Source organism: Glandiceps talaboti, chromosome 16 (genome assembly GCF_964340395.1).
Source record: "Glandiceps talaboti chromosome 16, keGlaTala1.1, whole genome shotgun sequence".
Lineage (NCBI taxonomy): Eukaryota > Metazoa > Hemichordata > Enteropneusta > Spengelidae > Glandiceps > Glandiceps talaboti.
Genome location: NC_135564.1, coordinates 21,390,479 through 21,410,310, shown reverse-complemented (window position 1 = coordinate 21,410,310; position 19,832 = coordinate 21,390,479). Strand labels below are relative to the sequence as shown.

Sequence of the window (19,832 nt, the reverse complement as noted above, 5' to 3'; positions counted from 1 at the left end):
TAGAGAGTTGTTTTGACTGAAAGGCGATTTAGATTTTAATTGATCCGTCTTGAAAAGATAATGTTGACATGATTGTTTAATCTCTTAACCGATGAGTGTGAATCAGATAGTGTGACATTTAACTTTTTTTCCCAAAGAATGAAAAAATCCGAACTTTGACATGTTGATGACGAAGGTGAGAGTCTGACCTTTAAGACTCAGTATGAGGCTATTTCAGTGAATAAACACATATTATAAATGAAGACATTGTGTATGAATACTAGAAAGGAGTCAAAATACATCGAATTATGATTACAGACATGGTTGGTTACATTTCTGTTTTCCGGTGCTGTTAACGTTAGCAGCAACCACGATTTTAGAGATACATATGACTATGTAAGGTCATTTACTGAGAAATGTCACGTGACTGCAACTCGAGATTACATTAAATACATGTATTATGTAGTAGGAGCGATTGACATTCAAGACTTGTGTGACTCGTATACACAATGGAAATGTGAAAAGCCGCGTGGGTGCTAACATATCGAGGAACGCTTCAAAATTTAAAATCATTGTGTGATGTACCTTGTCAAACAGGCACATGTTTGACGTAAGCAACGCTGCTGGGTGACTATGCCATATTTGATAGAGACTGTTCTAAATATCACCCACACTTTAGTACACTCCCACCACTAGCTTTTCACAAATATGCAATGAGTAAGAGCATTATCTTGATCTCATGTTTTGTAAGAATACCCTTTACTGAGTAACACCTTCTTTTGATTGTCAAACTGTTTGCAAGGCATAGACTTAGTTTACCGCTCAACATGAACAGAAAAGAAAAAAGAAAGAAAGAAAGAATGTACATCACACTTTTAGAATAGTTTTGAACTGGCAAAGATGGTGAATGTAGGTGAAAATTGTCTAACTTCGAGGTAATAATCAAACTATTCTCATTTAAACCTGAAACAAATTGATAACTGTCAACCAAAGTGGACAGTTATCCTGAGTTTCTGTAACCAAATGCGATGCATATGGCCTGAAACGACACAGACTCATTTCAAACTTTTACGATCATACCCGTACTTCGATAAAAAAAATTGGGTGATCTTTGTCACGTGATCATACTTGGTTGCTACACTTGGTGATTCACGCAGGATCTCACGTGATCTGCAGCGAGACGATCGAATGATGGCGATTTGTAAAATGAAAGTTATACAGTCAAGTCTCAATGTCGTACAATACACATTCTGGGATGAAATAAATGACATAGTCCTGTATATGTATATGATTTGTATGACAGTAACAGTTAATACCCCAAAAATATACAAATCAATATACTGCCAGATCAGTATAAAAACAATAGAGAACAGTGAAGTTGATTAGATTCCTAGTTAGTTGACTGTCAGCTTAACTATTCACCTACTCCTTGGGGCATATACAACATTATGTACGCACAGTACAGCTTTACCAAAGCATTCACCAAATTTGAACAATTTATGAAATTAGGCCAATCTGTGAGTTTATATTAAATGTTTGAATTCCATAAACTTGTTTTCAATGTCAGTTCTTCTCCAAAAAAACCCATTAAATATATTCAAGAGACTCATATCAAGTGAAATGACTCATTATTTTGTAAAAAAAAAACCCAGTTACAATTGAGCGATAAACAAATACGTCATAACAAACAATGAATTATAATGTACAGATTCTGGTTAATGGCGGTTCGTATTGCTGTTCAAATGTATGATTATTGTTCTTTTAAGATAAAATGTATGCTGTTCTTTGTTTATTGACAAGTGGACGGCGGCACTGTACGTTTATTTTAAAACATGCAGAGTGAAATGATATATTCTCGACGTGACCTGTACAAAGCCATATGTTTCATGCGTCAGCTGGAAAATACCACCAGGCATATCTTTGCGATGATGAACTCAAATGTTGAATTAAGCTGTGGGCAAAGCTTTTTATCAATGTTGTGTTTCCATTGCTTTCGTCAAACATTGACGGATTCACGTGATCACAATAGAGGCATGGTATTCAGCTTACGCTAGTTATCAACATTACAGTGCCGTTAGGAATTGCGTACAGCTGACAAATTTACCCCTTTACAGATATCTAAACCCATCTTGTTGTACCATGTTTGTGGGTGCGTGTATATAGATGTGGCAATTAAAATATATGTTTTACATTATAGGTGTTGCGCAAATCGTCAATAGAACTGACGGACACGCATTCGATGAAAACGACGAACAGCTTTTTGAGGTAGGCAATGTTATAAAGGGTGATGATGGCGATAATGATGATGGTGATAATAATGATTCATTTTCTAAGCCCTAATCACTATGTATCTGAGGAATCTGGTACACTGTGAGTAAATCCGTACTAGTACTATATTATTAATGGAATGTATAGAAAACACTGTCCTCTAAGTTAACGTTGATGCAGTAATGTCGTTACCATATACAATTTGTATCTATATATCATATTTTATAAGGTAGAAATGAGATCGCAGACAGTGAGGTGATTTACAGTACATACTTCACTCAACGTTGTTTACCAATTCCCTTGGCGAATAAAATCCATCATTGCACTGTTTTACTTTCTGACCAGGGTGATTTCTATTAAATCAGCCACTGTTAATAAAAATGATAACATCGTATTTCTATAGACAAGTTGTACAATTCAGTCACATCACATATTTGATGAAAAATCCCCATGTAATAGCAAGCTTTACGAGTGGACGCTCGGGAAAACACGAGGCATTAAATTATTCCGCGCTGTATACTAGTTAAGATAACAGTATACATGTAAATATTGGAGTTCAATACACCAAGTTAGCTCGTCTATTTCACATTACACGTATTACTTTGTGGATGTGATTAACACGGTTGCTGATTAGAGCGGTGTTAACCTTCAAATATTGGGTGGTGTGTTTCCGTGTGGTGGTGTACGCTCAATACACGTAGTTGACTTTAACAAGTTCAAGTTCTAACAATGAGACAATCCCTGTTCTGTGCTCCGCTCATGATATACGTACTTGAGCTGATGACTTCGTAAGCAAAATACACCCCCCCCCCCGCAACACAACAAAAGTGACGTCTGGAAGTTGCTTAAATGCGAACAAAATTTGCGTTGAAAGGTGTCTTCTGCAAGCAAGCAAACAAATAGATGTGATCACCTTCTGTTACTGGACTGTTTTTTTTCTGTACATACTTGTACTCCGCTTCGTCAATTGACAAATGTGAACACAGCATGCTGGGAATTCTATGCCCTATGTAGGAATAATACTTTTTAATGCAAATTCTTGTTCACATTAAGGATATATCACAAGGTGTTGGTGTAAACCTACCGAAATACCATCTTTGTGTAGTTTTAGATGATTTATAGGAAAAAGAACGTCATCGTTAGCAACATTGAGAAGAAACTGAGACAGTAGTAGTCTAACATTATGTATGGCGCCCTCATACATCTAGTTTTTATTTTCAACAGGCTTTCACAATATTCTGTGGACTAGGTATAAACAACACTATAATGTATAATGAGATGTGTAAAGCAGTGGCAAAGCAGAAAGTAGCATTGGAAGTTGTATCCTATCACGCTAGTTCAACACAGTATGACGTCGAGAAATTACAGGTAGGTCCCAGTTAGTAGCAATTACAGGTAGGTCCCAGTTAGTAGCAATTACAGGTAGGTCCCAGTTAGTAGCAATTACAGGTAGGTCCCAGTTAGTAGCAATTACAGGTAGGTCCCAGTTAGTAGCAATTACAGGTAGGTCCCAGTTAGTAGCATTGCAAGATGTATCCTGTATATCAAGCCATGTGAGAATGGATTACATCATCCCACTGTACCCGAATCAATGGTAAAGTACAACATTTATATACAGCCTCCAATCTTTAGCGATGTTAGTCTACAGTAAATTTTGAAAAGAACATGGAATGTGAGAACTCCGGGCCCACCTAGGATAATGTAATAGTATCAAACATTATTTCATGATCCTACAGTACATTTACCATTTTCAATGATTTATCTTTTTCAGGAATCCGTGATTCCAGAAAGCAATTTGCTTCAAATCGACTCACTAGAATTCGATGATTTCTCACTGGATCCTGATAAGATGTTAAAGGCGTCGATTCGAATGTTTATTGACACGCATATGTTGCACAAATTCAACATTCACTATGAGGTACATATAAGTACGGTTATAATAGGGAGAGAGAGAGAGAGAGAGAGAGAGAGAGAGAGAGAGAGAGAGAGAGAGAGAGAGAGAGAGAGAGAGAGAGAGAGAGAGAGAGAGAGAGAGAGAGAGAGAGAGAGAGAGAGAGAGAGTCACTCAAGTTGTTGCCAGTCATTCCTTAATTAAATCATCATTTGAGGGCGCTGTTTAACTCTCAATCCACAGACAATGTCAGGAGAAATTGACTCAAGCAAAGACAGTGTGCGACCGTCAAAAAGTAGTAATGGAATGGATTTATCTTGCGATTTTGAAGATAACCTCTTTTCCTTAAGACAATCTTTAAAGTAAAAGATTACTAATTCAATTCCAGGTTCTAACATTAGTGGAGCCTATCAGTGGAGTTATAAGGGATAACAAAGAACCATTCTTCTTCTACCAGAAAACTGTTTCCAGGTCCAAATGTCAATATTAATCCGACATCGGAGTTTGAAAGAGAAGTCGATTCACATATACTGTTTATGAATTAGTTTATGACCGACCGTTTACTAATTTGTGTGAAATAACACCATGTTGCTGACCAACAATGCAAACTGGATATTACAACTTTAATATCATTCACTCTGTTTCTGTCTTACAGACAATGTGTAGATTTATTCTAACAGTGCGGAAGAACTATCGCAAAGTCGCCTACCACAACTTTCGACACGCCTTCAATGTACAGCAAGTAATGTTTGCTATATTACAGGTAAATAGTTTAACAAGTACACCGCATGGTGACACTATTTTACTCCAGACATTCGAAATATACAGTAATTATTGTCAAGTCCTTATATTTGTACAAATTCCTAGATTCGATGATGACATGAGTGCATGCGCACAGCATATTTGTTTGTTCAAATGCAGTCACGTGATTCTACTATATTTCCATATGTAATAATCTTATAGGAATACCAAGCCTATGCAGCTCTGCCTTTATTATAGTAATGAACGTTTTCAGCATTTGTTGTTTCTGTTCATAATAAGATTATCAGTCAAATCTATCACGTTATGTGGATAATAACAGAGAGGATACAGTGAAATATGTGCACAATATCATTTAGACAGAAGACGCTTCGACCTAAAAGCGACTCTGTTGACACCTTAATAGTTGGCGCCTTTTATGTCAAACTTTTTGACGTCGTTGTTAAAGTCACCATTCTCTGACTACTTAAGAAGTCCACATTCGAGTAATTTAAAAATTGTTTCCGTTTTAGGCGAGTTGCTTGAAAGATATTCTGACAGAAGTTGAACAGTTAGCCTTACTTGTTGGAAGTATTTGCCACGATCTTGACCACAGGGGGACAAACAACGCTTTCCAACTGAAGTAAGTAATGATATAATAGATCCATGTCTGTTCAGTGAATTGTCTTTAAAAGGATTCAGATCGTCCGAAGGAAGAATTTGGCTTGAGTTGTGTTAACCACTCGTGACACACGGTTAAACGTCATGTATTTTACTGTAATCGGTGAGGTCATTCCAATATTTCTTTACAACAACAACAACAACAACAACAACAACAACAACAACAACAACAACAACAACAACAACAGTCATCTTATTACTTGCCAATATATGATTTTTAAACTTTAAATCTTCATCTTAAAGAAACAGACGGGCTGTTTTCATCAACGTTATGATGTGTCGCTAGGCGGTACAATTTTTTCTGTGAAGCACAGACAAGGACGACAGTTTGTGTGAAGGCATGTATCCAAAATGTATGAAGTTTATAAAACAAGCCGAACGGAACATGGAAACATGTCAAATTTGTTGTATATAATGACGTTATATTATGACATATCTTTTATTGACAAAAGTCACTTGTATCGTGTTCGAAGTAATTAATGTATGAGTTTAAGCCTTGGTTACATAGTTTCTTCTATTCTTTAATTTGTAGAAGTCACTCTTCTCTGTCACAACTATATGGTGCCAAGGCAACGATGGAATACCATCATTTCAATCACGCTGTCATGATTTTAAATAGTGAGGTAAGTGAAATGTCTTGATATAATGATGTCTCACCAATGTATCAAATCGGCAACTTGCTGAATATACTTCTAAAGATAGAAAGGACTGTCTGAAATGATATTTATTTGCGGTAATACCTAATATGGGGTTATACAGCAAGGGTCCAGTAAGATGACGGCTTTAAAAATTAATTCCCTAGTCAGCATAGGAATTCCAGAGCATCGTCTACATTGTCTTTTAAAGCGACACTGACAATATTGGGACATTATTTGAAACTGTGTTGTTAGATAGAATGACTTACTCGTGATATCGTACACCCTGATCAGTATTGAATCACGTGATATCGTACACCCTGATCAGTATTGAATCACGTGATATCGTACACCCTGACCAGTATTGAATCACGTGATATTGTACACCCTGACCAGTATTGAATCACGTGATATTGTACACCCTGATCAGTATTGAATCACGTGATATTGTACACCCTGATCAGTATTGAATCACGTGTGGGTAAAATTATTTGTGCAGGAATGATAATAATAAATCAAGTCAAATGTATGTCGGGTCCGCACCCAAAACTCAGACCCCTAACGCTATCTTGAGTTCAAACTTATATTGGGTTACTTATTAACAACGTCGATCTCCAATTAACATATAAAATATCTAATTATTCATTTACTTCATATATATATATATATATATATATATATATATATATATATATATATATATATATATATATATATATATATATATATATATATATATAACTCGGTGAGTATCAATCTGCTAAGACAGTGCTCTATACCGCAGTGGCAGAGCGTAATAGTTTTGGTAGTACTGGAACTCTTTCTTGGGTGTAACTCGGAGTTTCACGCATATTGCGATCATCAGACACTCTGATGATCGCAATATGCGTGAAACTCCGAGTTACACCCAAGAAAGAGTTCCAGTACTACCAAAACTATATATATATATATATATATATTGTAATAAAGTCATTTTAGAGTGCGATCTCGCGGGCGTTGCCGCGAACTGTACACCACTTGAACTTCATTCATCACCAACTGTCGATAAATTCAAGAAGGATATCAAGACACATCTGTTTGCAAGAGCTTTCTAAGTTTTTACATTGATCTACTTTATTGTTCATATTCAGTGCCATAGAACAGTGTGTCGTATTGGATTTTGGCACTATACAAATCATTTGATTGATTTGTGTAATTAATTGATTGATTGATTGATTTTGTAAATTCTTCATCTCATTTGTAAACTGCGCCTAACAATACAATAGCTGCGTTTCAGAGAAGTCTCTATTCTTTTGAGTACTAACATTTTAACCAATACACGCAACATAATTTGCTAAATTGAGAGCTTTCCACTTCCAACTCTTTCTTTTATTTATAAACGTTGTCATATTGCTGTAAACACAAGAGATGATCAAAGCAGCGTATTACACACTTTATAGTCATGACTGTGAGTTTAACGACTCCATACATAACGAAGGATATATCAACCTTTGGAGAAAAGTCAATATTTTTGATTTAAATTGTTTTAGGTTGTTTCGTTGGCTATGTTTACTACACACTATCCCCATTTACAAACCATCTCCGATCTAATGTCAAGTATTCTTGTTCCTTTCCACTACAGGGTCATAACATCTTTGCAAATTTGACGTCCGAGCAGTACACGGAGGTGATGAAACTTTTAAAACATGCAATTTTAGCTACGGACTTGGCACAGTATTTCAAGTAAGTATTTTGTAATCACTTTATTCATAGTACAATATTCAGGGATGACGTCATGAAACGTTCGTATATGTATGACATAAGTATAGTATAATTTACTAGTAAACTCCTCAGACTACTATATTGGATACAATTATATTGTTATTGCTGCTGTATGCCAAAATATGAATTATGATATTTCATTATGAGTGTAACTATTTTTAATGAACATATGGCTTAGTTTGAGTGGAGTTTTATTTATGTCGCCCAGACCTAAAAAAAAAATCGTTTGGTCCCGGTTACCAAACTCGACCCCGCGTAGTTTTCGATGTCGACCCTAACCGGTTTTTTTACGTATTCGAGAAAACATAAAATAAATTAAAATCGCGAAAATTGTGAAGTCTCTCGGAAACAGTGGATGTGGAAACTGACATCAACTTAAAAAGATAAGATAATACTCGCAAACCAGAGTTATTTCTACCACTACATTTCGAAATAAGTACCTGTGGGAGGTTCGTTAAGAACATTGCCGTAAAACAGGCCGTGGTTTGCGACGATGGGTAATATAAAACTGTTCTTCCATCTGTAATGGTTGTTTATCTGATGAGAAGGAACCAATAACACAGAGACCATATGGAAAACAGCCGAAAACATATATAACTACCTGAACTAGACACTCACACATGAAAAAAAACACTGTTGTTTTAGGCCTCACGACCCGACCATTCACAATTCTTTATTCAGTGAAACATGTGGTTACGACGCCCTGTACGACCGGCATAGGAAAATATAATGATGCTGATGACGACATTATAAGTGTGTATTTCTTAATTATCATTAATTTTATCTAATTTGGGGTTTTATTTTCTTACATTTATCACATTTGCTAAAGAAAATAAAAACCCATGCCAGATCTAGAATAGATCAGGAGGTGTTTTGCTACCGACTCACTATATAGAAGTGTTACGTTGAGAAACAGAAACATATCAAGGTAAACTAGGGTAATAGAAATCAATTAACACTATAGGGCCTACACAACATATTGACACTATAGGGCCTACACAACATATTGACACTATAGGGCCTACACAACATATTAACACTATAGGGCTTACACAACATATCAAATTGTTTGATAATTGATTTGTAGGTTGAGAAACAACTTCATAACAATTGTAGACAATTCTAAATACGATTGGAAACTCAAGGAACACAAAGATTTACTCAGGTAAGTATAAATAGTTGTCTACAGATTACATTGAAGGGGGTCGAATTTATTTAACAAGAAAGAACTACATTCATTTCATTCTGTCAAATATAAACGATATTCACCTTTTTAATTATAACAGTGTCACTCATTAGAACAATTAATATAAAAGTTAGTATGCACTATAGTTACATAAAAAAAGTTAGTATGCACTATAGTTACATAAAAAAGTTAGTCTCTATGCACTATAGTTACAATAAAACGTTATTATGCGAAGTTGTATTCTTACATCAAGGCATGTTTACGTCCTAATCAATTTGATGTCATTATATTTGTGAACTAACAATATCATGACTATAGAACAATTTCACTGTAAATGGCCATAGACACTGATTTGCCACGCTACTTGGATATAATCTTGCATAATGTATTCAATGGCAATATGTTGTATTTGATTTGACATGTAGGGGTATGCTAATGACGGCATGTGACGTAGGAGCTATCACAAAACCATGGGATATTCAGAAACGGGTGAGTGACGATCTTAGTTGTAACAGCATACAGTATAAATATCAATATTAAAATGTAGGTTTAGTACCATTCGAGACTTGAAAATTATAATGCCTATGCACAAAATAATAGCGCCGACGATGTAGTGACCATGTGTGTGTGTGTGTGTGTGTGTGTGTGTGTGTGTGTGTGTGTGTGTGTGTGTGTGTGTTTGTGTGTGCGTGCGCGCGCGCGTGCGTGTCTGTGTATGTGTGTAGTGTGTATGTGTCGGATCATGGATGTATACTCACTGTAGGTTTTTTTCAGTAAAACAGCTTTAATAGTCATGTCGTTCTGTTAACTCGGTACACTTACCGCGCCATCAGTGTCAGTGATGGCAAAACTTTAAATACTACCCGATTACACGGAAGTGTTCTTCATTTGGAATTCCAAGTAAGCAGCTTTCAAGGCTGTTCTTGAAAGTCAACTTTGTATGCACATATTGCATTGAACATGGAATATATAGATGGGGGCTAGATAATGTTTCACTTTCATTAGTCATATACTGTTGATGAGGAAAACTTCACTGATTTCGTATCTACTTCTAAAGCACTGAGTTGGTTTTTATAAAAAAATCGAAGTTAATAGACTCAGTTACTAATATCAAAATTTAATTAAAAAGTGCATAATGCTTTAATGATTTGTACAATTCGTACCATAAATTGAGAATAATTAGACGTGTGACGCTAAAAGCTATGTTCATTCTTTGTAGGTCGTTGAACTCGTTACAAAGGAATTTTTTGAGCAGGGAGATAAAGAGAGAAAGGAATTACATATTGAACCAAATGTAAGTGATTACAGAGCTTTGTCACCCCTTCTGGAAAACAAATAAACAAACAAATGTTGAAAAGCACGTACGTACATCCATCCAGCCAGCCATCCATCCATCCATCCATCCATCCATCCATCCATCCATCCATCCATACATCCATACATACATACATACATACAGACAGACAGACAGACAGACAGACAGACAGACAGACAGACAGACAAAACAAATAAGATTAAAACAACGAACAAAATCACGTTAAAGACAGAGCTAGAGGGCAGTTAGCTCTGGGAATATACGCTACGTAGAAGTGACGACACGTCTTCACCTACTCCGAGTCCAAGATGGTTCTTCTCTATGTAAAATCCCGAGATTGCGCGCAGATTTCATGCACATGGATTTAGGGGATAAAAATCAATGACGCCAAAATGTATAATGTGACAGCTGCACAAGATTGTGCGCATGTGCAATATTGACTTAATCTGTTTGCATGACTTACTGTTTGAGCGAATGTTAGACAAGAAATGACAGAATAGACTAGACATGGATTGAGTCATAAACCCTCCACAGGATCTATAATTGAGTTAAGTGATTTACAGTTGATTTCTGTATTTTATATATTCATTAACAAGGGTATGTGTGGTTTTTATTCCCCAAAATCAATGAGCATGAAAACTGTGTGCAATTTCGGGGTTTTAGTTAGAGAGGAGCCCAATAGTGGAGTGGATTAAGACGTGTCAGAACGTTAACCCCGTAGCGTATATTTCCAGAGCTAGAGGGCAATAAAGCATTTCTATTACAACTTCTTCTTTCAGGTGATGTTTGATAGAAGTCGGAAAGACGAATTGCCACAGATGCAGGTTGGATTCATCGACTCTGTTTGTATTCCACTCTATCTGGTAAATTTATTACTCTATTCTTTGCAATAACTACAGCACACTCTGGGTGAAAATAAAAATCAAACACGCTAAACATTCTGTCTAAGTTACCTCATTGCTCTGAATATTGTTCTTGATCAGTCACAGCTTCGGTAAAATTGTTCGTAGTGGGTCATAATTCTTTTAACATTATAGTATTCGAGCACAACATTAGCAGCGCTACATTATTATTACTAGGGCGCCCTCATGGTTTTCAACAAGTTATTACCTGTACCAATCATAGTAAACGTGTGTCAAAATGTAGGCATAACATCCTCTGTTAGGCCGATCTTATCCCCCCACAGAACATTGTCAATGTTGTTACTTACAATGGGTTGGTTGCATAATCATGTAATGAAACTTTGAATTTGGACACAGCCCGACGTTTTGAAAGAAAAAACGCAACATAATTGGGTGTAAATGAAACTTACCTCAATGAGTAACTAAAGCAAACACTATTACGTATTTCCACTGAAACCATGGCTTTAAATTTAATTTTGTGAAAATACCACGTCCATTGGTCAAAAAGGATATATGTGGCAATCATATATATTTTGTGACACAACCACAAACTTGTAATCGTTCTTTTTACAGGCGTTTCAGAAGATAGACATTAAACTTGGTGTAATGCTTCAGGGAGCAAAGTCAAACCGACTAAAATGGCAGTCATTGACAACAAGACGAAGATCGGCAGGTGATGCTAGTGGAAGCTTACATGCTATCGAAAAGACTGTAAGATCAACTAGAAAGCTAGGAAAATCAACAGATGAAAAGACATAGCAGAGCCAATGTTTAATGGAAAATGCCATAATGGAGCCTTCAGTATTTACAAGGGGGAGGGCTGGAGGAATCGGGGTGTGGGTCACATTTTACAAACCTGTTCTTGGGGGAGGGTCATATTTTGCATTACAATATTTGGGGGAGGGTCACATTTTACACGCCGTAGTTTTGCGACCAAATTGAAGATTCAATTATTGTCAATTTGTTTTGTGTTTTGAGATGTAAAAGTGAGATGAGCACTCAAACATTTATATTTACAAGTACTTTACATGCCAAAATACAAAAATAACCAGATTTAAACTGAATGCCTTCCGTAAGGGTAGTCTTGCAATTTCCTGATTTATGCAAGAAATTTAGCTCTATATCTGTGATTTTTTCAAGTACCAGTGAAAGTTAGTTGTCAAAAACGTTATTTTAATGCCAGGAAAGCTTGCCATCCTCGACTGCACTCGGCTTTTGTGATCACCTACATACCCGGGATATGTACACCTGTTTCCCCGGCAAATAATAAATGAAATTGAATCCCGCATAACATTGCTAGTACGCATCAGAAAGTTTACACACTTCATGGTATGCATCATAACAGTTGAACAACTTTAATACAGTGAAGTGATAAGGTATTATTGCCCTACTTGGTCCCTGGGTAAAGTGTATACATTCTTGTTTAAATCGGGATTGACAGACGCACGATCTGCTCCAGATCATATACATGCGTGAAAGGAGTGAAGTGAGCAGACGATCGTGACTTTATATTTTTGCAATAAAGCTTACAGATGATATGTATTTTCAGTGCTTACCTCCTTGCTTTGATGTAATAATCTTCAGATTCAACGAAAATATCGATACAAACACTTGAAACCCCTGAAAACAGAGTCTTTCTCAGTGTAGAATGACAGCATGTATCCATTCCGTAGCTTCCTGGTTTACCTTACATCGACGTTGGTGGCGCACTTTCGAAACAAAGCACATGTGGGACCAGATGATCGATCAATTAATTAAAATTGCTCATTAATATTCATGGGTTTTTATCAAAACTTAACCAGTTCTTGCCAATACTCAACAGAACAGTTGTGCCAAATTTAGTTTGAATTGAGCCAGCCGTTTGGGAGAAAACGATGACACAGACAAACACACAGACACACACAGACTTTCACCCACTAATACATCTCTCCCTTACGGAAGAAAAAATACATGTATTGTAAGAGAATTGTTTAATAAAACGATGCATTGTGTTGAGTGTACCATCTCACTTTATCACTCACACTGTCCATGAATGTTGTTGTTAAGATATGATGGTGATGGTAGCAGTGATGATGATGATGATGATGATGATGGTGATGATGATGATTTAGTTTTGAATGTCATAGAGAACACGGACAGTGATACATGTATTGACTCAAGTAGTAACAGTGAGTCAAATTAGAGTGACACTGATAATGGCAATACTGAAGGTGAAGGTGATGACGATGACAATGATATCAGGGAACTTTTACAAGTGACCAGATCAGACAGAGTATGCACAACATGGTGGGCACGTTTTAGATACTAACTAGATTGTGTATGATTATAAGAGAAAGGTCACTAGCCACTTTTTTGCTGTTTGTCACTTTATATGTACAAATATTGCTTTCTAATACAGAGTCAAAATCATTTAATTTGTATGTATACATATAATGGGAATATTGATTAACGTTCAGTATATGCAATTGTCATGGGGAGGGTCATGTTTTACAAAAAAATGGGGCAAAGGGGGAGGGGTCACTTTTTACAAATGGAGAATGGGGAGGGTCATGTATTTCTTAACAGACCATGTGTGATTTCCTCCGACCCTCCCCCCTTGTAAATACTGAAGGCTCCCTAATTACACAGGTTCTACCAACACACCAACGTAGTGTGACATCCCCAACGTTTTTCATGGTCTTATACTAAACGAGTACAATGCTGAGAGCGTTAAAACAATGACAATAAACCAGTTTAGGGCGGTCTTGTCCATGTAACCTCGAGTACAACTTGAAGCTAAAGATGGACCCATCTTAAATCTGGTTGAAATTGATAATAAAACCTTCCGAAAGACGCACTACACGGCGAAATTCTGTAAAACGTTTGAGACTAGTAACAATCAAGGGAAATTTACTGCTCTTGCAAATATTTATTTTGAATAATGCAGACATGAGTTACAACGGAGCTACAACAGGGATGTGATGACAATAAAATCGTTGTCAATTGGAATTCAAGTTGACTTTCAAAACAGGCAAACAAACAAGCAAACAAACAAACAAGCAAGCTACATGTTCTTGCCATATATGACCGTAATTGATCATTCAATATTGCAGACGACATATTTGTTAGCTGTAAATGAATACACTGATATATTGAATCGAACCAAAATATGAAAGTTGACATTTCAAAAAAGAAACATAATATATTGTCATTCTCAGTTATATTGGTTATTAAAAAAAGACGAGTGCCAAAATACTTTCCCACAACAACTGCGGCCCGGGTATATAGAATGTATTTGGAAAGGCCCTGCGGTAGACATGACGTAGTAGAATCAACAACATTTGTTGTCTCGATTATTGATCTATACCTCAATATGTGTAATAGATGAGAGTAAATTACAATATTATATTGTCTATACACGACACATTGCATTTAATATCGGAAAATTCATTTGTACAGGATCTGTAAAGGTTAAGGGTCACGATATGACTTATGCAGTAAATAAATTTTAATTCAGTATTACTGTTTGTTGTGAGCACACACCAGAGAGGGTTACAGTGCACGACACGTACATACTGTATGTGTTAAAAATGTATTTTTTTGCGAATGCCTTGTTATTTATGTATTTTATAGATAATTATTTACAATAGGACATTTTCATAGGAGAGACGTCCAATCACAAAGACGTCTGAGATTAGCCTCGGATGCAACTGGTTTGATATAACTAATTTCTGAAACACTGAGACTACATACACGCACGCACGCACACAGACATACATACATGCATGCATGCATGCATACATACATACATACATACATACATACATACATACATACATACATGCATACATGCATACATACATACATACATACATTCATACATACATACATACATACATACATACATAATAGGATACACAGACAGGCACACAGACACAGATCGATCAATCAACCGATCAATCAATCAATCAATCAATCAATCAATCAATCAATCAATCAATCAATCAATCAATCAATCAATCAATCAATCAATCAATCAATCAATCAATCAATCAATCAATCAATCAATCACAAAGATAACATTCTTGACATTGTTGTCTGTCTCAGATTTGGGATAATATTTTTTCAAACACTTTTCGTCCCAAGGCAGGACTGTTTGAAATGACTTGAATGCATCCAGACTTGAATGCATCCAGACTTGAATGCATCCTGACTTGATTGCATCCAGACTTGAATGCATCCTGACTTGAATGCATCCTGTCCATGCAGGAAATAATAGGGATGGTGGTCAGGTACGATGGACTGTTTATTGTCGTTTAGTGAACTGGGGCCGGCTATTGGAAGAGTGGTGGATTTCAGGTGTGAACGGTTTTGATTCTTAGATTGGTCAAATATTTTTGATGGATAGTTGTTATTACATATATTTGTTGATATTTTGTTGTCATGACACTGACCTGTATAAACCTCACTCACTTGAATAATTGGAATAAATTGCTTTCATATTAAATGATGTGTACGGATTGTGTGATTTACTTCATAGAGTAGAGTTCAGCATTATGGATGGCCACTGAATGATTTTCGGTCAATCTCTTAAACTGTCTAGTTGAAATAAAGGAAAATTGCGATTTAAGCGTAAGCTTGTTTGTACGACATTTTTGTAATGTAAAATGGTTCGGAGTCTAGTACTCCACCCATATATAATGGCTTCATTCCTAAAGGTTGTCAACATTCAGTAAAATTATGAATTTTCTGTATAAACAAGTCATTTCGTTGCACCTGTAAGTGATTAGTTTGGTGTTTCCATTTAGTAAAAGACAAAAAGAAAATATTACACTAGAATTGCTACAATGTAATGTCATGGTTTTACGTCATATTAATTACATTACGCTGTCTAGCACTCATATCATGATAAGGAATTATTATACAATTATTCTGGTATTGGTTGTAACCAGTCACCTTTTTGCGGATTAAAGTCTACAGCTTTCATGTTAGTTTTGCTGCTAGACGTTCGGGCTTTCTTTCGATACTACGGTATAAGCGAACGAAGTTCGCAGTGAGGGCTTAGGATGTTCCATCCTCGATAGCGATGTTCGGTCCTGTGTCGTATTGTATCGGAAGGACATCCGAGGTCTAGCAGATAGACTACTTTCATGTCAGACAGACAGCTAAGTCAAATCATTTGAGAGAAATTGTCTCAAATCCCAAAGGACATAATTGAAATTGGATGAGGCCGACAAAATTTAAACCACGAGTGCGTCATAATGTCGACAATCTCCAGTGACTGTTTTGAAGGAGGAATTTCAGTTTATTTCTACGTCCAGATACCCAGGAGTCTTGTTGACGGGTGTGACCCCAGGGAAAGCTGCTTCTATACAATGTAGATTGTTGTCAGGCATGACCCCCTGAGATCGCTGGCTGTTGTTGGGGTGTGACCCCTGGGAAAGTTGCTTCTGTGCAGTGTAGGTTGTTTTTGGGGTGAGACCCCCTGGGAAAAGCTAATTGTTGCTAGGGTCACTGGGAAAGCTACTGTACAATGCAGGTCACTATGAAGATTAGCGATTCCGTGTGAAAATAAGTCTTTGCAGGAAAGACTGCAAGTCCGTGTGACGATACATGGACTTGCAATACTAGTGATTAATTGGATTTATGTATGAGAGTTTATAACAATTAAGATAGTTTTATGGACATGTTATTCTTTCTTCTACCACAGATGAAAAGTGTTCAGGTTTTTTTCTTATCACATAATTGAGTCAAATTAAAAATATATATATATATGTATGGTTAAATTAGTCTTTCTCTAGTTATGTCTGTCTGTCTGTCTGTATGTATGTATGTATGTATGTATGTATGTATGTATGTATGTATGTATGTATGTATGTATGTCTGTCTGTCTGTCTGTGTCTGTCCGTTCATTTGTTTGTTCGTTCATTCATTCATTCATTCGTTCGTTCGTTCGTTCGTTCGTTCATACATACATACATACCCGGTGACACATTGCGTCCATTATATATAAAAAAGATTAACATCGAGAATGTGAATTCAAAATTCCTAATCTACATAATATTAACCTTAATGGTCTGGATATGGGGTTTGCGAACTGAGGTTGTACGCTGGAATGACCCAACTATATGAGCACCCGTAAGCTGTACTACTGGGGTCTGCAAAACTGATGTCTGGGTCGTAAAGTTTTTATCTTATACCATATGTAGTGGCCCGGGAACATCATTTAAATCATATAGCCGTTTGAATTCATAATTGCACGTTCATTTATGTTCAAAAACGATATTGAGTTCAAAATCAAAATCGAATAACTGAGCGAACAGATATCGACGAGCTTTAAACTTATCATCTTTGGGCAAAGTATACCAAGGTTTGATTATATGAAGAATTGGTATATTGGTATACGATGAGATCATTACCAATATATAATATCAAATATCGGTATATATAAAGTCTAGTGAAAGATGTAACTGTTACTAATTATAGGTTGGTAAACTGATATCAAATATCTGTTACTAATTATAGGTTGGTAAACTGATATCAAAAATCTGTTACTAATTATAGGTTGGTAAACTGATATCAAATATCTGTTACTAATTATAGGTTGGTAAACTGATATCAAATATCTGTTACTAATTATAGGTTGGTAAACTGATATCAAATATATGTTACTAATTGTAGGTTGGTAAACTGATATCAAATATCTGTTACTAATTATAGGTTGGTAAACTGATATCAAATATCTGTTACTAATTGTAGGTTGGTAAACTGATATCAAATATCTGTTACTAATTATAGGTTGGTAAACTGATATCAAATATCTGTTACTAATTATAGGTTCGTAAACTGATATCAAATATCTGTTACTAATTATAGGTTGGTAAACTGATATCAAATATCTGTAAATCACTAAACAACAATCACGTAATTGAGTGACATACCAGGGCCGTAGCCTGACCAAATTGCCAGAGCAGAACTTTGTCTTGGTGCAATCATGCATTTAAAATTTAGAAAAGTGACTAATTTACATAAATTTGCATAGAATTTACATAATATCTATTTTGGCATACGCAATTAAATATTATATGTAAGGCTAGAAAAAAAGCTGGTCAACGGGCAACCTAACCCATCACACTGGATAAGTAGGTAGAATTTCATTTTTTCACAATGCTTGACAAGGATAAAACAAACCATATATAATGATAGCAAAACATTTCAGGTCGAGTTACTATCTTGATACTATCTCTTGCAATTTGTCTGCATAGCTACAGTTAGGAAATGTACACAATTTACGGTTACACAAATGTTGTAGCTCCTCTCACCTTCTCTTCTCAAAAAATGTTAAGCCCCGCCATATGAAACTCAAGCAATATTTTGGCCACCCCTTCTGTCACCTACACTAAAGTGGAGATATAAAATTATGTGGTACAATATGATACATTAAAATAACAGTGATAGCCAACAAAATGATACTCTGAATGAGATTACTTTCCACAGGATGTGGATTTCACACGCATACGGAGATGTCTCTAATTAGCTCTAACCTATACTGGGAGGTACTTAGCCAGACACCATACATCTTGTTTTGGGAGAAAGACAATTATCACCTTGATTGCTACTGGTCGGCCTAATGCCACATCTTTCAAAGTAGTTACCGAAAAGATATCACATTCAAAGTAAAAAAAAACCAAACTTTTAAATTAAAAAAAATTGGATGGTGCTTTCTCAAATAAGTAATACAACAAAATAATCATTTTCTTTACCCTACTCCCAACACTTTTATGGCCCTCATTTATGTTGGAACCCAAGGTGAACTCAGTGAATTCTCCTTGTCATTATCATTATAATGGAAATAATTGAAGTTTAGATTTTGATGTCGAAGGTACAGCTCCGTTTACAAATTTTATTTGTAATCATTTCTGACACCAAATCTACCATCGCCCGTGATTTGTTGAAAAATAACCCAGTCTGGTACTCGACATACGAAAATTGTGTTAATACGACTTAACCAAGTGGTTCATCACTGCAGGTCAATAGGGTTAAAACATAATACATAAATATACCAGATTTAAACTGAATGCCTCCCGTAAGGGAATCACTAATTATGCAAATAACTCATTAAACTAAAAAAAACTATGGTAACAGGCTTTGTTTTTTGGACAAGCATGCTTTCTTAGGTTAATGTATGTAAGAGTGTATGATACTGCTTAATTACTGAATATCGTTCATTATTCAAAATACTCATTAAAGGAAAAAGTTGTAGCAACAAACTTCATAGGACAGGTGCATATGATTATGGTTGATGTACGTATCATATTATACGAAATTTGAAGCTTGCATTTTTAAGACACAACCTAGTTACCTAAAATCATTAATTATGCAAATCTTTCATTAAAACTAAGCTATACAAAAGATTTTATAGGTTATATCCGCTTTGTTATGGTTAACGTATGTACTAAATTGTATTGAAATTGAAGTATGCAGTCTTAAGATATAG

At 35.8% G+C, this 19,832-nt stretch overlaps 1 protein-coding gene across 1 annotated transcript in view; it reads left to right on the top strand.

Annotated features, from left to right (window-relative positions):
• LOC144447015 (dual 3',5'-cyclic-AMP and -GMP phosphodiesterase 11A-like) overlaps positions 1-12,167 on the top strand; it is a 33,975-nt gene extending 21,808 nt beyond the window's left edge. The window contains exons 6-17 of the mRNA XM_078136874.1: positions 2,177-2,244; positions 3,472-3,615; positions 4,019-4,165; positions 4,794-4,901; positions 5,410-5,519; positions 6,090-6,180; positions 7,814-7,914; positions 9,041-9,118; positions 9,565-9,628; positions 10,359-10,433; positions 11,234-11,317; positions 11,930-12,167. Coding sequence (XP_077993000.1) covers positions 2,177-2,244; positions 3,472-3,615; positions 4,019-4,165; positions 4,794-4,901; positions 5,410-5,519; positions 6,090-6,180; positions 7,814-7,914; positions 9,041-9,118; positions 9,565-9,628; positions 10,359-10,433; positions 11,234-11,317; positions 11,930-12,115 — 1,256 coding nt within the window. The 3' untranslated portion in view covers positions 12,116-12,167. The remainder of the gene's footprint in view (positions 1-2,176; positions 2,245-3,471; positions 3,616-4,018; positions 4,166-4,793; positions 4,902-5,409; positions 5,520-6,089; positions 6,181-7,813; positions 7,915-9,040; positions 9,119-9,564; positions 9,629-10,358; positions 10,434-11,233; positions 11,318-11,929) is intronic.
• The last annotated feature ends 7,665 nt before the right edge of the window (positions 12,168-19,832 follow it).